Genomic DNA, 13,559 nt, shown 5'->3' with positions numbered 1-13,559 from the left:
GCATTTTCGGGACATTGTGACATTGTGTTTCATACATTCAAAGAAAACGCTGCTTTTTTTTTTTAGGAACAGTTGAAGTTTTGTTTGCAAAAACCGTACAGTTTCCTTCCATTGGTGTTAAAAAATGTATTATTCCAAACTGTCTGTATCATATATGCACATTATATTGTATATCAGTTCTTGTCCAGTTCTCCAAGCAATATAATGTTTAGACTGAGTGAAACATGCAAACCCTGGGGTTTTTTTAATGGTTTGCACCATTCCAGCAAATGGAAATATATATATGGTTCGGGACAATCATTGAATTTAAAATACTGCTCTGTGGGTTTGAAAAGTTCTCGGCTGCACAGCATAATGGGTACATTCTTTACAATAAGTGTTTATCTCTGATGCATGAAAACACTGTACTGTACTGACAAAAATGATCTGTATATTTTAGCCACGTAATTTTATAAAAAAAAAAGGACTTCTACTTTTTTATCATTATTATTTAATATAGTGTTGTCACTTTACATTAAGTGTGTTTTTGTTTTTTCCACTACTAGACAGACCAGAGCATCAAGATCATTTCACATTCAAATATAAGTTTTTCAAGCAACGCCATAGGCCTTCCAGGAATTGCCATCAGAGCCACACCTGAAAGGTCATCTGCAAGTTGCAGGATATCATTGTTCACCACAGTGACGTTCAAGTTCTGACACTCCTTCTTGGAAGGATTGTTTATCACACCTTCCATTATTTTAACGCCCAAAGGTACTATCACAGGTAAATAACAATGATGGTGTATTAATGAAATGCGTCAACACAATATGTACCTGTCTAATTAAGTATAATGTGTGGGGAGTTCTGTCACTGAAATGGACAATGGAAAATGCCTCTGTCCACACCCGAAGGCACTCATTTGAACATTGTTTTTTAGAGGTGTTCTTGACATAACCTCTCCTCAAACTGCTTGATACAACTGTTTGTTTAGTGGATACACTTGTTGCTCAAGTCTAGTCACAAATGTCCTAGTCAGCCTTCAACGAACTATATGGTAAATAACTTCCTCCTGATACATAATAAACAGGAAAAAAACACCTCCGAAAAACAATGCAATATACAAAATGTTTCTTTCCAATTCCCAATGTAAGATCTATAACTGTGAAAATGTTGTTTTTAAACTGACTTTTCTGTAAATATTCTGTAAATAATAAGCCTCATTTACATTACTCACAACCAAGTATGGGATATTATGCACTCCTCTATATACGTGACTGACATCCAGCTGTGTTCCTCAGCACCTTGGATTTCAGCTTGTGGTTTAGTCACAAACCAATTCTTTCTCTAACCGTACAGCTGGTGTTTTTCATCCAATGCACATGAGCCAGAGCCAGTGATTTTGCCTTCACTTTGCATCGGTGCTATAACTGATGTGTGGCATTTTCACTCCCTTTTCTCACACTGACTCTGCCTCCTCTCAGCTACCGAAAGTTCAGGACTGGCCAAATATGCTCACTCGGCTCTCTCTTGCTGAAGTATTTGCATGATGTGATAATGAAGAAGATGATAATTAGTCTTTTACTGATACAACATAGGATAAAACAGCTGTGAATGATACATAAATACATTTAAAGTTAATTCTGTCGTGTGATGAGATAAAATACTTGTCTTGGATTACTCAGAACTTGAGATGATGTATTTGTATTGTGTGCATGAAAGTAAATACCTGTCTTAACAGGGCAGGGTACACTAACCTAGGAAAGGTTTGGCAAAGTATACAACTAACAAAACCATTCGGTGCTTTGAACTTTTTAGTCTTGTGTTAATGACAGAATTCCATTATTGAAAAAAATTGTTTGGGCATTAAATTAATTTGAGAATCAACGAGAATCTGAAGAACAATGGGGGATTCCCCTCAGTGTTATGTTAATTCTCATTAAATATGCTCCCATACGTAGAGATCTTAACTCACAGACACAACGAAGCTGCCGTTGGCTAAATTCTGAATACCACAACTGACAGGAGGCTCTCATGAGAAACATTATGATTTGTTTTCTTTCAGTTTCAACCTGCAGTCGGCAACATTTCACACCAAAGAAGAACAATGTTGAAAGATATACTTGTGTTATATGGCTGTAGGCAGGAAGGATATACTGTATGGGCTCACAGCCTCAGTGCTGGAGGTGTGTCTTTAATTTACTGTATTTCATGCAACTCAGGAGGAAGAAACAAAGGGGGAAGGGATTTAAAAACCTGTAGCTGTGTGCAAATTTTACCTGATGGGCACCAGGAAGTAGCATCCTGTTCTGTTTCACTAAGGAAGAGCCGGCAGTTGAGTTACACCAGCAAGACAAACAGGTGCACTTTTCTATAGTGGGCCTCTTCAGAGGACGCAGTTTCTTTTTGACGTAGGCTTCATGCTTTATGCCTCCAGTCCTTCTCTAAGGCACTTATCATGACTTTCCAGTTGAACAATGATAGAGCTGTGGGACATAAGGCAGGTGCTTTCACAGGCTCAGTCAGCATAAATAAGTTGACTCTTTGCAGCTCACCAAACCATGACCACAACCAAAGTGGTAAAGGGCTCAGACGCTTATATCATGAAATTACAGCAGAAGGAAGTACATCTGAACTTTTTTCCTACTTTTTGCCTTGCCCTTTATGTTATTACCTTCCATTATACATTCAAAAAAATTCCTGGGCCTGTTTGTCAAAGACCAGTGTCTGTATGAGTAAGGATTCTGACACAATAGTTAACAGATTTGGGATCATTAAGACAGTATAGGATTAATCATGAAAAATCGGTCAGTGTTAATGTCTCCAAAAGCTCTCAAAATATGTACAATCTCACTTGATATAATACATTTAAAGCGAGTACATCATATATGTGCCTTGGGGAATAAAATCACACAGCAAAATAAGTCTCTTAAGCAAGCAGATTTGTTGCCTTACACCATTGCAAACAAATTTCACACAGTGCATCATTGCTGCAGAGGTTTTATTTCTGGGATTAGAGCAATAGCTGGAGAAATTCTTTATCACAATAGCACAGCAAAAGGAACATGAAAAAGACCTAAATGGGGAATGATAATTTTCTGTTTCACACTGATAAGCTAAGATCAGTATCTGCTCAACGAGGTGAAATGAGCTCTCTGTAAGTAAATGTGGCACCTTAAAACAGACACCTCTGGGCCTTTTATTTAACATATTTTCTTCATGTTCCAAAAAGAGGCTTTTTTTCTTTGGATCCACCAATTCTTTCATGCCATGCTTTCAAATCCTGTTTCCTCTGATCGCAGCTGGCAAACTAATCTGTTTGTACTGATAGTGTGTTATGATCTCATTGGCTCTAGTCTGCGGCTTCATCCAATCAGTGAATTACGCACAGATCACTGTGTGTGCATGACCGGTAATGTCAGTATTGACAAATCAATTAGGACAGGTACAGTATATTCTGTGTGTGCACATGAGCAGTTTAAGTTTCCTTACGCTCCATATCTTCTATTGCTGTATGTGTGGAATTATTGAAGTGCTGGTAAATGGTGCTTATATACATATCATGATAAATACACATCGATTATAATGCAGAGACTAGCAAAAAGTGTTTGATGAATAACCTGGTACACAAAAAATATTTAGTCTCACTGTGTTTCGCTGCTGATTATTTGTTTAGGTCATGTTGCTTAGTGCTGCTCATAAAGTAGGACATGAAATGTGCATTTTGGTGGTGGTGATTCCCATGAGCGCTCTGGCATTTCCTCAAAGCTTACCTAATACACCACACAGTCCCTTCCCAGGATTCACTGTGGTAAATGGATTTAACACAAACATGCATACAGCTGTGTTTAAATTCATGGGCCCACACACTAAAACTTAGTGGGAACTGGGTGTAACGGATAGATGGCTACTGCCACCTAGTGGTATGATGGATGGCTCTTTAAAACACAAATACTGTATTTCCATACAACACAAAATTTGTAAGGACTGACTGATAAGCAAATACAGACTGGCAAATATCAAACTTGGGAAAGTAGGATTTATTCAATGCCATTATTACAAATTTATAAAATGCTAATGATCTGTAAGAAAAGCATCATGTAAAGGAATTCACACAGTTGGAATCCATTAGAAATACATTCAATTTCTTAAAAAACTATTATGCATTTTAACACTCCACTGAGCCTGGTCACAATTGTGAAGTATTTTTCATCTTTTAGTGCACCTTCTTCTGACTGTTTTAAATAAACAGCTTAGAGGATCTGGTAAAATATATCAGGTCTTATACATGAGGGCCTGTCAATAACAAAGAGGAATTTAGGGCAAAATAAAGAAAAACAACAAAAATTATATACTAGAAAGAAAAGCATGAATGGGAAGATACTGCTGAGGACATAATACATGTAGTGCACGGGTGTTATGGGTGCCCTGTGCAAATAAACCCAATGTGCAGATTCATAATCATTACTAATGTTGACTTTTCCTACAAGAAAATGCTCAAATGGCCTATTGTTTGACTTATTCTCCCCATCAATCTCTTGGTGAAATCTTCTACGATTCATCCATATGGGGCAAAGCTTATGTGCATCTTTGATAACTGTGGGATCTGAGGCCACTTCTGACAACCAAGAATACTGGGACTCATCCAACTGTCCATTCCTGAGGTGAAGTGCAGCTATTTTTGAACACATGAAAATGATCTCTCTTGTCTTCTAAGTCAGTCATGAGTTTCATTACTAGAGGGTTGGTTTGGTTGCACACTAATCTCAGAGCCCAGGAATGCAGAGCATGAGGGGTTTTTTTTCCAGGCACTAGTTTTGCTTCTGTAAAACTGTTCCATTAGCAAACATAAAAGCCCCACCATATTAAGCATGAAATAAAATGTAGGTTATGGCTATGCAAAAAAACATTCTCTAAGCCTTTTTAAAAAGGTATTTACATGAGGGAGGAGGTTACAGTCTGAATTTATGTAGACAGAAATATGATTAAAAAAAAGCAGGGTTTCTACAATGTGCATAATTTGAGAATGAGAAATCAAGAAATTACCAAAAAAGAAAAGTCACCTCTGTTGTTGCTGCAAAAATATGGAAGGCGTTAATGTTGGCAGCCTCATTCTGTGAAGGCATTCACACTGAGTTTGACTTCCACACATAATAGAAAAGAATGGACCACAGACCAGAGGACAGGGACTCTGTAAACATGAAGACATTCTGCTTACAAGACACTTGGTCTCGTGCAGGGTTTTAAAGTGGCATCAGACCCCTGGGTGGGAGCAGAGATAGGGCTTAGATTCATGTCCATGCAAGGCCCTGGGGACGCCAGGTTTCCATTTGTTATGACTGGTCACTTGGTGATGGTGGGACAGGAACACTTGAAAACATGTCAGTTGCTCTTGAGCAGGTCAATGCATCCCTGCAGTAGAGTCACATTGTTCTGTGGAGACAGAAGAAAACAGTATTAATACTCCTTTAGTATAAATAACACTCACTATATACTGTATACCACATTACTGTCAGTGGGTCCAGGCCCAGAGTAGCCAAGTGTTGTATAACTAGCTGTATCTGCTTTTAAACCAATTTTCTCTTTCCTGATTTTAAACAGAACAGACACTAAAAATAACCAACTGCTGGCACAATACATTACATTGTTGGTTCATTTTATTACATTGTGTTGTATGTTCTTCTTTAAATATCTCACCAAATACAACACCTAAATACACACTTATAACCCAGTCAGTTATAACTGACCCAGTCAGTTTTTTTTAGTATCTCATCTGATGTGTTTGCACATGTAAACAACATCTTTTTTTTTTTTTTTGGAGATGTGAAAGAAACTAATTCTAATTTTATTCTAGTTTTGAATAAGCTGAATATAAGAATGTAGCTGTAGCATGTAAACACCTTGCCGTTCTAAAATGCTGTGTACACTCACCAAGCACTTTATCAGGAACACCTGTACACTTTCTTATTCATGTAATTATCCAATCAGCCAATCACGTGGCAGCAGTACAATGCATAAGATCAAAGAGATACAGGTCAGGAGTTCGAGTTAATGTTAATAGCAAACATCAGAATGAGGAAGAAATGAAATCTCAGTGACTTTGACCATGGGATGATTGGTTTGAGTATTTGTGAAACTGTTGATCTCCTGGGATTTTCATAAACAACAGAGTTTTTACTCTGGAGCCAAAACAAAAAACACCCAGTGAGCAGCAGGTCTGCAGATGGAAACTCTTTGTTGATGAGAGGTCAGAGGAGAATGTCCAGACTGGGTGGAGCTGACAGAAGCCTACAGTAACTCAGATAACTATCTGAAGCATCCCAGAATGAACAACCCATTGAACCTTAAAGAGGATGGGCAACAAGCAGAGGACTGTGTCAGGTTCCACTCCTGGCAGCCAAGAACAGAAATCTGAGGCTGCAGTGGACATTGGCTCACCAGAACTGGACAGTTTAAGACTGGAAAAATGTAGCCAGTCTGATGAATCTGGATTTCTGTTGAAGCAGCAGATGGTAGGTCCAGAATTTTGTGTCAAATGCAGGAATCCAAGGACCCAACCTGCCCTTGTGTCAACAGGTGGTGGTGTAATAATGTGGAGGATATTTTCTTGCCATTTGGCCATTTAATACCAATCAATCATGGTTTGAAGCCCATCTGAGTATCGTTGGTGACCATGTGCAGCCCTTTCTGGCCACAATTTAACATCTTCTAAATGCCACTTCCAACCCGATAACGCAGCATGTCACAAAGCAAAAGACGTCTCAAACTGGTTTCATAAACATGACGAGCAGTTCTGTGTACTTCATGGCCTCCCCATTCACCAGAGGCCTCATGCAAGCGTACACCACTTCCCACAGAAAAATCTGGACAAACTTGACGGGAGAATGTGTGCACCTATACACACACACTCTGACTCACGTGTATGAACTTTTTGGAGATGGGAAATTGGAAACGCAGACAATGAGGTGGTAAATTGAAGCCAGATTGTAGAAGTTAAATGTGTGATTTAATTTCCCCTCATATCATACGTTACTGATAGATCCACTTTACCATAAACATTCAGACCAGCAGTGGTATTTGTGCATGTGCTCATGAGCCAAAACTATTCCCTCAGAACTTTTTATCTGTAAACTCAACTCAAATCTCAAATCAAATTCCACTCAATATTTCATCAGCGTTGTCTCACCATCACATTATCCACCCCCAGAGTCCAGAGGAGAGGGCCAGACTGTAGCTACTGACACATGTTCATTTGTGGAGCCAACACAGATGTTGAAAAGCCAGGATGTGGTAAAATTTCGGAAAGTCTTTCCTGCCTTTCCCTGATATGAGGCATGAATATACTGAGTTCTTTTCACCTCAACCAGTAGGCTAACTGATAAATTGTAGAAATCCAAGATAACACCAAATACTATTAAAGAATTGCAGAAGACGGTTTTTAAAGATATCCTCTAGTACTGTGTCTATATCGCCAAGTATGACTTTAATTTTCATGCAGTTTCTGTGTAAAATTGCAGCAGTGTACACGACTGTGCTGTCGGGCGCACAGAGCACACTGGAGACACCGTGATGGCTGCCACACACACTCTGCCTTCTCCCTCCAGCCATCTCACCTGAAACCCACCTGCATTCACAATCAACTGTGACAACGAGAGAAACACCTATATGTTGGATTAAATCCTGGCTAGTATTTTTTTGATATTTAGTGTGTGATTTCAACAGATAAATGTCTATAACCCATAGATGCTTAACAAATACCAAGTGGTGAGCTTCGGTGTCTCTGTGCCTCTGCTGGTCGGTCCACACTCGGACAGTGTGTGACAAAGGAAGCGTCCACATCTATGTCTGATCCATTTGTTTTATCTTGGAAATTGTCCTATTTGTTGCACAAACTGCTGCTGTGGCCATCAGCATCTTGAACTTTGTTTTGTTCATAACACTTTCTCCACTCTTTACAGGAACAATATGTATATCAATATTCAGGAGAGATGTGCATGACCATTTATACTTAATTGTGGGAGTAATTGGGTGGAGCACGAGGCTTGCCAAAGTGCCCACAGTGTCAAGTTGATTGAGGCATGTGTGCGTAGAATTTGATCTGAATCTGATTACTTTTTTGTGTACGCCATTTTCCGCTTTTGTATGCACGTCCACTTTCAGAACAGATCTTGCGCTCTATTTTATGAATGAAGCCCCAGGTCTGAAAGCAGAAGAATACCTCTGGGGTGTCGTAGAACAGCAGATTGACAGCATGAATATGCAGCTGACAAATCTGCAGAAATGATAGGGAAAGTTTCCAACATCTTGTGGAACCTATGCCTCAAAAAACTGAGGCTGTTTTGAGAGCAACCCAGTATCAGTGTAGTGTTCCTAATAAAGAGCTTGATGAGTATATGTCCCCATAGCAATGTTATGAAAGCATTTTTCATTAGTGTAAATATCACCAGACTATATCAAAAAGTATAAGTGTATATAAGGATGGTTGTGCTGCTCACCTTGGCGTGTTTTATCTCAAGCTCAGCCATCTCTATGAGGTTCTTCCTGAAGGCCACCACACGCCTGCCCTTGAAACCGGTAAGCTCTAGGAGGAAAACATTTTGCAGTCTAAAAAAGGGCTCACGTAGTGCATACCATTTTACACAGAAAGAAACAAGTACAGAATGAGTCTGCATCTATAATGCATGGACGCACAAACCTTTTTTCCCAGACTCTGAAAGCTTGTCAAACTTCTGCAGGCAATGCTGCTGGTGCTCCTCTGCCTGGGGAATGTCCTTGCTTTTCAGTCGAGCCTTATCCAAAGCCTTGTTAGAGTTCTCATAGTCAGCTAACGCCCGGGCTCGCCTGTATAAAAGGTCCTAATAGACATGTTTCAGATAATTTAACATTACACATAAAAGAATGGGGAACATGAAGCACATTAAAAATACCTTGTCTTCATTTAGAAAATCTACTAATCCACTGAGCTTCACATCCAGTTATTCTACATCTAATTTCATGCTTGCAAAAGACAGATTTTAATAGAAGATGTGCTGAACTGGAAATAACAGTCATTGAGAAATACATGCACTTCTGTTTTTGTATCAGGGTTTCTTACTGCTCCGCAAAGGCAATTATTTAAACGCAAATTTGAATAAACACTAATCTGGTTCGCGTGCTGGATGTAACAAAAATGAATATCTCTAATAATATGATGACTGGAAATGGTTGACTGCTCTAAGTAATGTTGATTACTTTCTCTTTATCTTTACCCTTCAATCATTCAGATATACTAAAAAAAAATAATGAGCACTGATCTGTGATAAATAGCACAGAATTTGTTATTATAACGCATTCTATAATGTCTGGTTGTAATGGGTTACATGAAGCACCTGAAACACAGTGATGTGTGAACTACATAAACGAGCAACACCGTTGAGTCTGAACATCTTGTATGAAGGCAGAAGATACAATGTCTCACCTTAGCAGCCTGGATGTCTCTCATGTAGTATCTTAGCAGCTCCGTTAGTTTGAGCTCCTGGTCAGATGCCACTCGTCCCTCCACTTTCTGCAGAGAAATGAATAAAGAAGTATGGTAGCTATCACCACCTACTGATATACCGGACAAATATTTTAAAAAAATTGTCTCAGTTTGTTCAGACATGAGGTTCTACTTACTCTGAGCTTCTCAAACAGGTCTGACAACTTCTCCAGGTGTCTGGGAAAAATAAAATTACAGGCATGACAAAGAAAGCTCTTCGTTTGTCCATAAGATAAGGCCAAATGAGAAACATTGCCTATAATCATCAACACCAAGTACAGTGTGTCTTTATCAGAAGAAAAAAAAAATTATTATATATTACACTCACTTCTTATTTGCTGTGCTATCATCAGCAGAGATACTGTTCAGAGTGGCAGAGATGTGAATATAATCATCCGCAATATCTGTAATAACCGAAATGATCAATTACAACTAAACAAATTCCAAATATAAATGAATTCATTCCAACAGCACAGATCCCTTTAAAAACTACAAAACTCAAAATCCCGTTCAATATGGCAAAACCCCTTACTTTTGTGCGCACGGGTCATTTTCTCTGCTTTGGCAGTGGAATCTTTTATCTTGCTGTAGTAGTCAAGCAGGAATGTCTTCTCCTGCTCAAAAAAGTCATCAACTTCCTGTGTGGGAAACAAACACACAAACAAACAAAGGTAATTGGGGAAGCCGCGACAACGCTGCATATGAAATGCTGTCATACAAATACTGCAAGCAGCTCATGCAGAAACCACACCTTTACTCCTGAGATAAGGACCTCATCAGCTGACTTCACCATGTTCTTAAAGAATCCTCCAAACATTTCCTTGGCATTCTTTCTTCTCACACTCAGCTAAAATGACAGAATTTAGAAAGGATACATATTAAATCCATGAGATGAAGATGGTTTGTTTGTTAAAGTTTATTCTGTGATGTAGCAACTGAATTAATGTTTGTGCTTGCACCAGTAGTTTAGTCTTTTTGTATTATTATGTGCCACAGTATGCTCCATAAATACATGTAGCCTGTGCTGCCACCTAAATATATAAAGTGTGTAACTCTTAGCTGAGTTCTAAAAGCAAACAGCACTGACTGACAAAGACCACATTGATAAGCATAACTGCTGATCACAGCAGGATGTAAGCTATGTGTCACAATTGTCCAGTAAACTCCACTTCCTCTCTTTCCAACAGACAACTCAGGAAAGGAAGTCAGCATAACTCACATCCTGGTCATACTCTAAGAAAATCTGGAAGTTTCTGTCTTTGCTTAAAATGGGGTGAGAGGACAATCTCTGCAGGAAGATTTCGTGCACTTGGACAGTCTTCTTGAACACAGCCAGGTATTCACTGAAAATAAAATAAAACAACATGGATTATACAGGAAAAGGAGATTCTGTGAAGGATCTAACATGACACCATCTAAAGGATACAATACAATATATTTATATTTGCTTGAGTGTCACACTCACGCCTCCAGCTCTTGCTTCATTTTCGCATACTCCTCTTTCGTCATAGTGGCTTCACCTTCCCCCAGTTTGTGCATTTTCTCTCTTGGGCTCTCAAAATCAGGCTTTGGAGGTGCTGGAGGAATCTATAAATGATAAAGCAGGATATAATTTACTTTCCTGATTCATGACAGGTTAAATTGCCCTAATGTGTACTGTACTATTAAAGTTTTGGAAAACCATGTTTCAAAAGGATAACTGCTTGATTATTTAGGAATTTAACTTCCTTTCTTCACTGAGTGCACAGACACCAAAGACATATAGTGATATTACAGCCACTGTCTATGTATGTGAGTCATGTGGGCAAGTAGTCCAACTCACTATCAAGCCAGCGTAGTCTTCTGTCTCAACCAGAGTGTCATGTAGCCAGATGAAGTCTTCATGCTGCCTGGGAACAGAGAACTCTGGCTTCTGGAAAGAGCTAAGAGTTGTCTGGGGACAGAGTAACATTAATAGAATTTTGTTAGGAAAACTGTCAACACGTCAGCAAATATCCTTAGGTTGGGAGTAGGTTTGTTGTTAAGGTCCAAACGGTTTTTTACTTTTGTGTGGACAGTAAACTTGACTTTGTCCCTTTCACAGAGTGCATCAGGAATGTCAATGAGAAGAGATGCATCGTTGTTTAGATCCACAGACACAGAGCGCATCTAAGGAGAAAGAATACACCAGGGTTATCCAAAAAAATTCAGCTGACTGATCTTACATATAAAGACAATAAAGATCACTTGTCATATACATGTATAAATTTTCATTGTTTGTGGTCACTTGGTTTTCAGTGTCGCTTTCACAGAAATATCCAATAAGTTTCTCCTCTAGTCATCATTCTGGACTATATCATAAATGCCATTTGATCCACTTCATACTTGAGAGTGTATCTACAGACTTGCCTCTCATTTGCCGTGACGTTTCTGTGTAATCCCACATTAAAAGAGGGCACTGCATGCAGCAGAAACACTAGTCTCAGCTCAGAACTGCTGCATTTTGAATATTGGTTGAAAAATGCAAATACTTGTAATTATGGGTCAGTATTCACATGTGACATATGTAACAGTATCAGCAAAATTGTAGCCAGTGAGGCAGCAATACAAATCCTTGGTGACTCAAGTCTTTCCTAGCTTGACAATATACAAAAAGCTCAGAGGAATGTTCTGTTAGCATCTACGGTACTGACAGCCCATCAAGCCTGACTGGCTGCAATTTCACATTAAGGAGAAACTGAGGTTTGAAGTTAGAAACTACAAAAGGAAAGCATACCAGTCCAGGAACAGTCTCAACCATAGAACTCGGTCTCAATCCAAAGATCTCATCACAACTTTTAAAAATCCTAACATGCACAGGGAACCTAAGAATTCATAAATGCACAAAACTGTGGCCCTGCACATCGTTCCTCAATGAATGTAGAGCTTTAGGTGCCTGTGCGGTACTAGGGAAAAGTTCTGGAGACAGTTAAGATTTGGATCTAACAGCCTCCAGTCCTTTAGTTTGAGAGCTAGTTCCACACCCTTGTTTATCTATTATATTATGATAATAATAGACATAAAAATAAATATAATCTTGACTATTTACTCTCTTGCTGGTTTAAGAACGCACCTTCCTTTCAGTTGCCATTTAATGGGTACAAAGCGCAGCTGTTATTGTAACTGTTATGGAGAGGTGTTGATACAACTTTGTGATCATTGTGCAGGCTGTTGTTAGTAGTCTTACCTCACTGATAGGCGTGGGATGGACAAAATATAAGAAATTCATTCATAGCCTAACAATTTAATTCAAATGCACCTCTAGCTACATCCTCCTAAATAATCCTAAAGTTGAATCAACACCTCTCTCTTGTCTTGACATGTCAGAATGCTAATAATTTTAGCTCCGTCCATTGAGCTGTCGCAGGCCAGTGAGCCACACAGTTCTGCAATACAGTCGTTTAGTGGAGTAAAAACGTAGACAGATACACCTCAATGTAATACAAGCTATGCTAGTTTTCTGTAACTTTAACGTTACATGTTACAGTAAACAACTGGCGTTAACCGTGGCACGTTTTAACATGTTCAGTAAGTTAGGTGACATTAGCAAACAACACTTGTTTGCATACATGCAGACTGACACTACTCATCTAACTCTAACTTTAACTTTAACGTTAACACGCCTCTTGATAGCATTACCGATGAAACCATAGCTAGCTAGCCGAAGGCTAGCGTTATGTAGGCAGAAAAGTTAGCGGTACTAACTTGCCAGGAAGCAACCGTTATTGTTAGCAACCTTCATGCAACTAGGGCTGACTTTTGGTGCAGTTTACACACCAAGACCCATTTACTTTACCTTTTCCTTGTTATTTTCGTCTAAGGAGGATGTCATGATGGGGCTTAAATCGACGGAATGGTAAGGACAGGCCAACAACCCAAATAACAAAACTATAAGCAGGAAGCGCTACCTCCGCTGGCTGCTAGCTGCCCGACGAGCTGTCAAAACGTTTTTTTCGCCCCCATCCTGGTGATGAAAGATTAAATCCCGCCTACAGTGAATTTGACTGGACGATGTCATATTTACAAAAGCTATGATTGGTTTTTA

General features: G+C 39.1%; 1 protein-coding gene across 1 annotated transcript; it reads right to left on the bottom strand.

Moving 5' to 3' along the window:
* Positions 1–4,004: 4,004 nt before the first annotated feature.
* snx5 (sorting nexin 5) lies at positions 4,005–13,471 on the bottom strand. Its single transcript, XM_071481201.1, has 13 exons — positions 13,311–13,471; positions 11,540–11,644; positions 11,319–11,429; positions 10,962–11,083; positions 10,716–10,839; positions 10,248–10,343; positions 10,029–10,134; positions 9,825–9,900; positions 9,634–9,673; positions 9,437–9,523; positions 8,675–8,834; positions 8,475–8,560; positions 4,005–5,412 (listed from the first exon to the last, which is right to left on the bottom strand). Exons 1-13 carry the CDS (start codon positions 13,344–13,346, stop codon positions 5,362–5,364), a joined length of 1,200 nt encoding a protein of 399 aa, XP_071337302.1. The 5' UTR covers positions 13,347–13,471; the 3' UTR covers positions 4,005–5,361.
* Between the last annotated feature and the right edge of the window lie 88 nt (positions 13,472–13,559).

The sequence above is a fragment of the Trachinotus anak genome, unplaced genomic scaffold (genome assembly GCF_046630095.1).
Source record: "Trachinotus anak isolate AG129_WGS33_773 ecotype Australia unplaced genomic scaffold, CSIRO_AGI_Tana_v1 ptg000007l, whole genome shotgun sequence".
NCBI lineage: Eukaryota > Metazoa > Chordata > Actinopteri > Carangiformes > Carangidae > Trachinotus > Trachinotus anak.
Note: the sequence above shows the minus strand (reverse complement) of the source record. Positions and strands in the feature narration are given on the sequence as shown.